The sequence below is a fragment of the Micropterus dolomieu genome, linkage group LG12 (genome assembly GCF_021292245.1).
Source record: "Micropterus dolomieu isolate WLL.071019.BEF.003 ecotype Adirondacks linkage group LG12, ASM2129224v1, whole genome shotgun sequence".
Classification (NCBI taxonomy): domain Eukaryota; kingdom Metazoa; phylum Chordata; class Actinopteri; order Centrarchiformes; family Centrarchidae; genus Micropterus; species Micropterus dolomieu.
This window is the reverse complement of record NC_060161.1, coordinates 30,929,611-30,940,534: the sequence shown is the minus strand read 5'-3', so window position 1 is coordinate 30,940,534 and position 10,924 is coordinate 30,929,611. Positions and strand designations below refer to the sequence as shown.

Below are 10,924 nucleotides of genomic sequence, written 5' to 3'. Positions count from 1 at the left end.
AATCATTCTTCTTACCTACAAAGCTCTTAATGGTCAGGCACCATCTTATCTTAAAGAGCTCATAGTACCTTACTACCCCACCAGAGCACTGCGCTCTCTGAATGCAGGGTTACATGTGGTTCCTAGAGTCTCCAAAAGTAGACTAGGAGCCAGAGCGTTCAGCCATCAAGCTCCTCTACTGTGGAACCAGGTTCCAGTTTGGGTTCAGGAGGCAGACACCATCTCCACATTTAAGAGTAGGCTTAAGACTTTCCTCTTTGATAAAGCTTATAGTTAGGGCTGGCTCAGGTGAGTCCTGAACAAGCCCTTAGTTATGCTGCTATAGGCCTAGACTGCCGGGGGATTTCCTATGATGCACTGAGCTCCTCTCTCCTCCACTTTCTCTCCCTCTGTATGCAACCTCATCCCATTATCCATGTTACTAACTCGACTTCTCCCCTTTCCGGTAGTCTTGTGCTTTCTCGTCCCTCTCCTCTCTCCTCCTATCACCTCCTGCAGTTGTTTCTGGCTCTGGAGCTGTGGAGTCTGGATCTGTGGTTGCAAGTCACCTGCTGCCCCTGTGTTCCTGCTCGACATCCTGTGCTACAATTATTGTTACTAGTCCTATTGTTATTATTATTATTATTATTATTATTATTATTATCATAAACATTACTATAAATATCTGTACCATTATACACCCTGTCTGTAGCAACATTACTGTTACTATATATACCTTTGTGTGTATATTGTGTAGGCTGCTCCTCTCCCCTACACTTCACCAAACACAAGGCAAGGAATTGGCACCACTGGGAAGACAGTGTTACACTTTAAAATAGGGAAATGAAGAGGAGAAATGTGTGACTTACTTTACAGCAACGATGATGGCAGCAACGATGATGGCAGCAACGATGATGGCAGCAACAACAATGGTAATAATACCACCTGTAAGAATAGAGGAGAGATGTTCAGATTTGTTCTTTACTGTGGGCTTCAAAGATAACAGCCACCATTTTTCCAAACCTGCTTCTTCTGTTTATGGTCACAAAGCACATTGACAGATAGTCTCGAAAAAGACAATATATTTCAGTACATATTCAAAGCTGTAAAAACTGAGTTGTAAACACAACATGGACAGTTAACATTAATTTGGTGAATTTGTTTGCAGCAGATGATTATTTACACATTAAGCTAGTCTACCTGATAAAAGTCCAATATTATCTCTCTTTTTTTGCTCTGCTTTTGGTCTCCACCACTTCCTAAGGAAAATATCTGGCTCTTTAGCTGCGAGTGTGAACCAAAACAGTGAATGTGCAACTGAACAGCTGAAACTTTTTCTAAAACTTCATAGAGCCAAGGGGATGTGCAGATTTGATTATCAGGTAAGTATCTACAGGTTCATCACTCCTAGAGACACCATTCTTATTGTCACCATCATAAAAATATCAATTATAGCTGCTTTAAATTAAAGACACAAAAATCGTATGAGAATGAGAACAAAACAGTGCAAGGACTCATGCAGAAAGAGACTGTTCTGTAATGAACGATCAATGACCACCAAAAGCTTGGTTGCTACAAGTCTTAAAACTAATTAGAGGAATTCTGAATTCCGTCCTTACATTTGACACAAGTGTAACACATAATGAACTCAATTGTCATCTCAGACTACACTAATAAAAGCAAAACTCTCCTCAGTCCCCCAGCAGAAGGTACTTTAACACTTGAGTACTTAAAGATTCTTCTTTCTTGTAGGATGAATGACTCAGGTGTTACATCTGCATGCATAATATAGGGTACAATAAAGACTTAAAAAAGGGAAATAAAATATGTGAAAAAATTCTTACCTACAGGAAAAGTAGATTTGTTTGTGACAGCTGATGAAGATAAAAATAAATAGAAGTCAAGATATTTACTTACTGTGGTCTTTCACTGGTTCTGTTGAAAAATGTTGTTAAATTGTAATTGTGTATGTTGTGTTGAAGTGTTAAAATAATTTTAACAATTTACAAATATATAATGTTTACACATAATGTATCAGTTTTAACTGTACTCACCAACAATGAGGGTAACGTTGCCTTTGCTGATCTGACTGTGCAGTTTGGGAACATAGCAGGTGTAATTTCCTGCATCCTGTTCAGTGACATTGGTCAATTTCAGTGAAATGTTTCCTCTGGTCATTTCATCAGGAAAGAGAGATGTTCTACCTTTGAACTTCTGATCCTGATCAACTAATTTGTCCATCCTATTTCTATAGACATGCACAATGCTGTTATTGAATGTCCACTCCACCGTTTGATTTTTCACATTGAATGGGGGCTCCAGGTGGCATGGCAGAATGACATCATCACCGACTACTACTTTAACTGGTTCACGTGAGCCAATCACATTAGACTCTCCTGTGGAAACAAACATCACATTTAGACTTCCTGTTGCAGCATCATTGAACACTTTGCTCCTCAATATTGATTAAAACTAAGATAGCTGACCAATATCTAAAGTCATTTGTGATATTCCAATGCATTTTTTGCTTTTTGTGTGTCATTTCACACGTTCAGTCTGTACTGACTTATATTGTGCAGAAACAGCATGCCATTTTACACCAGCTGTCACATGACAATGACCAGGAGTGTGATATTGTCAGGATCACTGGGTGCACAAAGCAGGAGAGAGCCCAAACGCATGACACTGTGAGCTGAGATTGAGTTCCAGCGTTTATTAATCCCAAGCACGACAAACAGAACTCACGGGTACAGGAAACTGGTAACATCCAAGAGCAGCAACTTCATACAACAGGGCATACATGCGACAATGACCGGACAAACATTTAAAGACAGGGACTAACGGGCAGGGCGGGAGCAACACAGGTGACTGGGATCAGGGTTAACGAGGCAGAGAGGCAGAAGGGAAAACAGAGGGACTAGCAGGCAGGCAGATTACTGGGGGGGACAAAACACAAGTTAATCAACACTAAACATCTGAGTAATATAAACAAGCGAACAGATCACAAATAAACTAACACCAACAAGGAACACAGACAGAAGCTAAGGTAAAACAGAACTAAGACATGGGCAAAACACAGAAGTACACCGACCAGGAGTGAACACTAAGACAAGAACTAAGGTACAGGACTAAGAACTAAGAAAAGAGGCAAGACAGATACTAAGTAAGATGTGGATGAATAATAAAGGCTTAACAGAGACTAGAGCTGAATGAACATAAATGACACCTAACCAACAGACGGAACCCAAGCACGATGGTGGGAAACTAACACATGAGGGACAGGAACAGAACTAAAGTACTAAAGCAGACACCGAGATAACAGGACAGATCAGAACCACCACACAGAACAAGCAGAAGACTGGATACAAGACCACAGACAGACAGGACTGAAACCCAGACAGAGATAAACCAAAATCAAAACACTGAAAAGGCATGGCCAAAATAATATAACACAGACAAGCTCAGGACAGGATCGTGACAGATATAAATAACCATGAAAGTCTGACTATTAGGTGGTGGATAGTGAGGTGGATGGAAGGACAGTAAGTTGGTCTCTGGCCCAAGAAGTGGCGTGCTATTTAGATGCCATCCCATGATATCACGTTGGGTTTTAAGGAAGGTGCAGTTTTGGCTGCAGGGTACTTTTTTGTTGCAATACCACTAGTGACCACAGGGACAAATTTGCCTCTTTTTCCGATATACGTCCGTATCATAATCTTAACCCTGTATGGGGTCCTGGAAAACTCAGGTCCTATGTTTAACAGCTCAGAAATATACTCACCTTTGTTATTGGTGGATACTTGTTGTCTTTACCTAATTCTGTATGATTTTACTTATAAACCAAAATTTTTTTGAACTGGTAAACTGTTTCAGAAGTCAGAAACATAGAATTATATATTATGTTTGGGAACCCCAACAGTTGAAATAGCCTACTTTAGGTCTGGTGACATTTGATGGATTCATGTGCAAAAAAAACTTAGACTGACTCTGTCCTCAGGTGGTTTTATCACTTACTATCATACAGGTAAATTTATGGATTGATTTATCTCTCCACACTATATTTAACTGTCTTTTATTATTTATTTATTTATTTTTATACGACAGGCAGCAGCTGTTTTCAGCACAGACTGTTTTTTAGTACCCGGGCCAGACATTAAGAGCTTCAGTGAACTTGCCAACAGTGAGGTTAATGTAACAACTCTTCTGCAGTTCATCACTGTGAAAGGAGCATCTGTATCTTCCAGTGTCATTGAGCTTTACTGAGGAGAGTTTTCTGAGGTTTTGTCCATGTTTTCCACATGAAAGTTTTTAAAGGGCGTTCTTCCTTCATATATGAGCAATAAAACTATAAGAAGTAGGCTATAGCAAATGTATAATACTTTCCCACGTCCCGCACTGTTAAATGTGATGATAGGGAGTTTAGTGCAAATAGGTCTTGAGAGGGAGTAGAGTTGTGTTAATTATTATTTAATTAATATAAGGTTTCGAAGATTTGTATAAGGCAGGATCGGCACTGCGCCAACAGTTACATTTACAACCAGGAAAAGCAAACAGGCTGAGGCCCGGAACTAAGCACGTGTAGTGACTCTCTACCGGTCTCTTCTGCTCCCTTTCAGTACTCTGGACAGCGCCAGGTCTACACATGCGGAACTCTAACTTAGCCAGACTCGTTTCACAATTTCACAGCACAGTAATAAATGCCATATTACAAAAAAAAGGGGTACACACTGGACAGGTCGCCACTCGCGGGGCCACACCGACAAACAACCAGGCAAACGCACACCTAAGAACAAGTTAGAGTAACCAATTAATCTAGTCCGCATATCTTTGGACGGTGGGAGGAAGCCCTGGAGCACCCGGAGAGAACCCACGCGGACACGGGGAGAAAATGCAAACTCCACACAGAAAGGCCGGGATGATCGGGGTTCGAACCCACGACCTTCTTCACACCGCTTTACCCCTCTCCTTCTAATTAGTTATTCCTTCGTGAGCTCTTTGTAACAACAAGAAGAGAAATATAGCCTACTTCCGAAGCATTACAGATCTGCATAAACTGCCACTGGTGATGCAGGATGACAATCGCCAAAACTGTCAACGAGTTACCTGACAGTCTGTAACTTTATGGTCTCGGTTTGATTGCAAAAAGGCAGGGTGAACATGAACCAGACCAGAAGTAAAATGCAACCGTGCATAAGTATTTCCCCTGGTCAGGACCAGATGAACCGAACTGCAGGTGTGAAAGCAACTTACAGCCTGTCAGGTGTTTTTTGGTTTCCCCTTGTTTGTCCTAGAAATTAGTGTGAAAAAGCGCCCTGTTTAACGGACCACTAGAGGTCCTTTGCGAACTCTGGATAATTCATAAATCATATGAACATAATCTTTACTACGTAGCCTAAATAATTAGTATGGCAATAACACGGAAGCCCGTTGTTGAATGAAGTAGTGGGAGACTGTGAGGCCAATAAAACAAAAGGTAATGCGAATTAGACTTAGATGTTACAGCGTGTAGCATACATTGGTTTTACAGAGAACAAATGTCGACTTGTAATAGAGCGATGCAGACTGCTTTCCAGCACCTGTGGCACAGTGCTGGATTTGAGTTGTATTAGAAAAACAACCTAACCTTAAATTAAAAAAAGGCATTTGCCTGATTTTCTGTTTACATCTGCCCAGCTCATCAGACACAAGCGCACCGGAGATCTCCTGCACAGCGAGGCTTGGATGACAGCACATTTCATTTAATGCAGCAAAATATAGGCCTACAGTAGGTAGCAGGTTGTAATGAAAGAAAAAAAAGTAGATTAGCTACTTGCCACCAAAAATACTGGAGTAGCCTAAAGAGTAAAACTAATACACAGTTTTAAAGGGGAACGTGAAATGTTACCCTTCCTAAAGATAAACTAATTTTAAGTTTGTTTTTTTTTCCACAATCAAGACACACAAACAAACTTAGCCTATTCAAAATATGAACCGTGGGACCGGGACATCGGCACCCTCTGCACCCTCCCTGCTCCGCTACAGCGTGAAGTTCGTGTGGATTCAGCTGCTGAGCAGTGATTACATTTACAGGATTCGTGTGCGGCATTTAAAAGCATCCGTCACTGTTGAAGATGAAATGTTTGTGATTGTTGCTCAGTGACTGTTGACAATGTCGAAACAATGTGCAGTCATATGAGGAAGATTCAGCGATCTAATTTAAATCTCCTCTGTCCGACTCCTTAATGAGCCAAATAAAGGCACCAGGCGGACCTGCAGTTTATTTAAATCAATTAACAGCCTGTAATCTACCTGTTCCCTCAAGCAGAAACCTACCTGCAGAGATCACCACAGAGAGAGACGACAGCACAGCGATAAACATCAACTCCATCGTGTTCACAGGAGCTGGTTCACTCTGATGAATGTCGAGCTTAAAGGTGACTTCCTCGATTAGTGATGACTAAATGAAGACACGCCAGCGGTGTGTGCTACAGTGCTTAGTGTTTTAGCTGCTGTTACTTTGTGCACAGACTTTCTACTTCCTGAATAATATATTATATTGTACTCAAATTGGTTTACTGGTTTTTAAATGTTCTTGTCTATACCAGTTTTACATCATGTCCTGCATTCAGCTCATGATTACAATAAAGTGCTAAACATTAATAGAAAATACAGTGTTTGTGTGTTGTGATGTTGTGACGACAGCTCCTGAGTTGTTGTTAAGGTTAAGTACAGAATGGTGATTTTATTTTAAGTAACCTGTTTTTTTAATCATCCTTCCCAGGAAACCCAGCAACCATTGTAGTTACATTCCCATTTCTCTTGTTGTGTTGAGAGGAAGTTATGTTTGGAATTGTAACTTTTCTTTTGGGGTAATTTATTTAGTATTGTGATTTTATTTTTTACTCAGGAGCTGTTTGTTATTTTGACCAGAGCTCTCCCCGATATTACATATAACGATAATATAAGATTTAAATATGCTACAGAACAACATATTCTTCAGCTAGTTGTATGTTAATCGTTTCTCATCATAAAGCAAACAGGTCGATCAGAAAGAACAAGTTTAAATCACAAGTTGTTATGTCCTCAGGTGGCTCAAGCCCAGAGCTGAGGAGAGGAGTAGCAAATACAAATTAAAACCGGGCCAAAAGAATCAAGAAACAGGTTATGGCAAACAAACAACCAGCAACCAAATGATAGTCACAAATGAAACTCACATTTAACAAGAGAAGGCTGCTTTCTTGAACAAGTAACCAAGTCCAAATGAAAAATCAAGACACTTAAATTAAGAAATCACAAAGGTCCACTTACTGGTCCACTCACTGGTCCACATATTGGTCCCCTTACTGGTCCACTCACTGGTCCACACAAAGGTCCACTCACTGGTCCACATATTGGTCCCCTTACTGGTCCACTCACTGTCCACACAAAGGTCCACTCACTGGTCCACATATCGGTCCCCTTACTGGTCCACACAGTGGTCCACTCACTGGTCCACATATCGGTCCCCTTACTGGTCCACTCACTGGTCCACATATTGGTCCACTCACTGGTCCACACACTGTCCACACAAAGGTCCACTCACTGGTCCACATATTGGTCCCCTTACTGGTCCACTCACTGTCCACACAAAGGTCCACTCACTGGTCCACATATTGGTCCCCTTACTGGTCCACACAGTGGTCCACTCACTGGTCCACACACTGGTCCACATATTGGTCCACACACTGTCCACACACTGTCCACACACTGGTCCACATATTGGTCCACTCACTGGTCCACACACTGGTCCACTCACTGGTCCACATATTGGTCCACACACTGGTCCACATATTGGTCCACACACTGTCCACACACTGGTCCACACACTGGTCCACATATTGGTCCACTCACTGGTCCACACACTGGTCCACACACTGGTCCACTCACTGGTCCACATATTGGTCCACTCACTGGTCCACACACTGTCCACACACTGGTCAATCCGTTCTCACTCCCTGACTCACATAAGGACATATGGTCAAGAGCCATCATTGTCAGTTGCCGTCATAGTTGAGTGTATTGGGGGACGCCCTGTAGCGTAGCTTTTTGACGGTAAAGGCAGGTATATGATATTTAACAGAAAAGACTGAGTAAGGAGGTGGTTGGGGTTGATTTTTCTGTTGATGTTTTTCTTCACAGCATCAGTTGCTGATGTTACTGATAGCGAGTTTATCTGATCTCGGTCTCCAGATCCAGAGTTTCCCTCATTTTAGGCTTAACATACTACACAAACATAGTTTTCAATAATCCTGTTTTCTGAAACAGGGCCCAGGTCTCTCCCTCCCCACCATCCCTTCAACTCTCTCCTCAGGAGGCCTACCTCATAGTTTGAGGGTCAGATCACTCAAACAACTTACCTTTAAGGGCATCTCGTCTTGCAGGTAGGTGGTTTTATTTGCCCATGAAATATCCATTTCCTCTACACTGGAGGTAAATGCTCACAGAATACACTGCAAACAGTCTTCAGTGGAGCATTTTACCAATTAGGCCCTTGAACTGTTCACTGTGAGGTGTGCAGATAATCCAGAGTGACAGGAACACAATGGTTCTGGAAAGAGATTTAATTTGTCATTGTGTTCAAAGCCTTAAGCACAACAAACTGAATTCCATTCACCTCCACTTTATTGGTGATTGCAGAAATCTTGTTACGATCAAATATGCCGAATACAACCAAAACCACTTTTTTGTTGGTGCATTCATGGATCAGATGTACCCTAAAGCTTTCCAGTCTTGTCAATGTTTTGTTGAAGTTGTTTCTCTGCTACACATCCTGTTACCCACTGAAATGTCAATATTGTCTGTCTTGTGGCTGATGTCCAGTTTCATTCTGTGTTTTTTAGTGAAGAGAAAGTCTTATGACAATGATGATTCATAAGTTAAATATTCTGATAAAGGTGATGAGAAGAGATTGATTTAGATACATCCAGTAAAAGATCATCAGCAAACTGAGAAATATGTCCTATGGAGACATTCGGTGGCACTTACTGACATAGAACTAGCATAGAATTGAATCAATCAGTCATTTTTGAAATTTGGATTAAAGCTGACAGCTGTTTAAAGCCTTTTTAAGTCACTTTGAAAATGCTTTGAAAACTTAGAGCTCCAGCTAATCTACAAAATTCACTGTTGTGCATGCTGTGTGGTCAGGATGTGGTAGTCTTGCTGGTATATTGATATGGAGGAAGTGCTGACGAAATTGAAACAGAAGTTAAAACTCAGTGTAATGCTCAGTAAGTAATTTAACTTGCCCTCTGATCTTTTCCGCCACCATTTCTCTGTTCTTCTTCCAACCACTTTAGCACCTAACTTTCATTGATGTTCCTTTTCTTACAATTGTAGCTTGCTCATAAATCAATCTAGAATAATCTTGATGATCCATGTGTTACCTACCACCGCCTGTGTCTGTGCCTCTGCAAACTCACCGCATACCAAATACAGACAACAATTGCATATTAAAATGACACAAACTTTTTTTAAAGGGTTACAGGAGAAGTCGGGTGCATTTCAGCATGCAAGATTTCCACAACAAGACACAAATTACACCAAAAACCACAGAAATACTATGACAGACAATGATTTTTTAAAGAATCATTGTTAAAATAGAAACAAAAATCACCCTGTTATTTGTACTCTCATCAAGTAGTCCAAGCCTGTTCAAGGGGTGAACCTTCAAACTGGCAGTGTACTGTGGGTGTTATTTTTTGTTTGTTTTAAGCCAAAAAGTTGACATACCTCACAAATGCAAAGGAAGAGGGAGAATTATCTTTAGTCAGTAGTCAGTTAGTAGGTAGCACAGAGTGTGGCAGGACAGCAACTCAACACTACCTGACCTTTAATAGAAACACCTGTCTAGAGGTTAACAAGGTGCCAGCCATTTGGTTGTGACCTTTTTTTATAAAATCTTTGGTAGTGACAGATTGCTGCCAGTTGAAGTTTCCAACTTCCAGCCTCAAAGTGTTCCAGGTGTGCAAACATCGCATGTAATTTTTAATATGGTATCAGGTTGTAATGGTTGCTGTCCATGTGACCTAGATGAATTCTTTATTAGCATTAACTCTGACAACAAGTCAGTTAAAGCAATATTTTAGTGGTTTAGGTGGTGCTTCAAACTGTTTCAGCATACTTGGTCATGGAGTGTGTGGATAATCCATAGTGACAGGAACACAGTGATTCTTGAAAGAGATTTGATTTTTCATTGCTCAATGGCTTAAGCAGTCGCACATTGAATTCAATTCACCTCCACATTATTGGGTTGGAGGCAGAAATCTCAGGGACAGCTATTTCAAACACTGTGTGTTTGAATACGATATATTTTGTTTGTTGGTGCTTTTCTGGATCAGATTCACCCTAAAGCTGAATTAAAGCTGGCATCATGCAGATCATTATATTTTTTGATTGATGTCGTGTCTGCATTGTTCTGCAATGACATTCATGATTTCCTTTGTAGTCAGGATGTGGTAGACTCCCTGGTAAAACCTGACTTAGAGAAAGACTGACAACATCGAAACAATGGAGCTCACATGACTGGGTGGGAGTCCCAGTATTTGCATTGACTTTTTGCGTAATCGCGCCGCATTTGGTCTGAATGAACACAATGGTTCTGGAAAGAGATTTTATTTTATGTTGTTCAATGCCTTAAAGCTGAGTTTAATTCACCTCCACATTATTGGGGTGAAGGTAAAACTCTCGTTACAATCAAATGCGACCAAAACTATTTTGTTTGGATCAGATGTACCCTTTTGTTTCCAGTCTTGTCAATGTTTTGTTGAAGTTGTTTATTTTTCTGCTACACATCCTGTTACCCACGGGCAAGTGAATATTGAATGACGTCTGGTTTCATTCTGTGGTTTTAAGTGAAGAGATTGACCTTTATTATTACAATGATGATTCATGTTAAAGAGTACAAGATTATGAGAAACATGTCCTA

The 10,924-nt window shown here is 40.7% G+C and overlaps 1 protein-coding gene across 1 annotated transcript in view; it reads right to left on the bottom strand.

Moving 5' to 3' along the window:
- LOC123980375 (myelin-oligodendrocyte glycoprotein-like) overlaps nt 1-6,405 on the bottom strand; it is a 27,610-nt gene extending 21,205 nt beyond the window's left edge. The window contains exons 1-4 of the mRNA XM_046064734.1: nt 6,292-6,405; nt 2,034-2,375; nt 1,824-1,853; nt 849-924 (exon numbers count right to left, since the gene is read on the bottom strand). Of these exons, the coding sequence (XP_045920690.1) occupies nt 849-924; nt 1,824-1,853; nt 2,034-2,375; nt 6,292-6,346 (503 nt within the window). The 5' untranslated portion in view covers nt 6,347-6,405. The remainder of the gene's footprint in view (nt 1-848; nt 925-1,823; nt 1,854-2,033; nt 2,376-6,291) is intronic.
- Between the last annotated feature and the right edge of the window lie 4,519 nt (nt 6,406-10,924).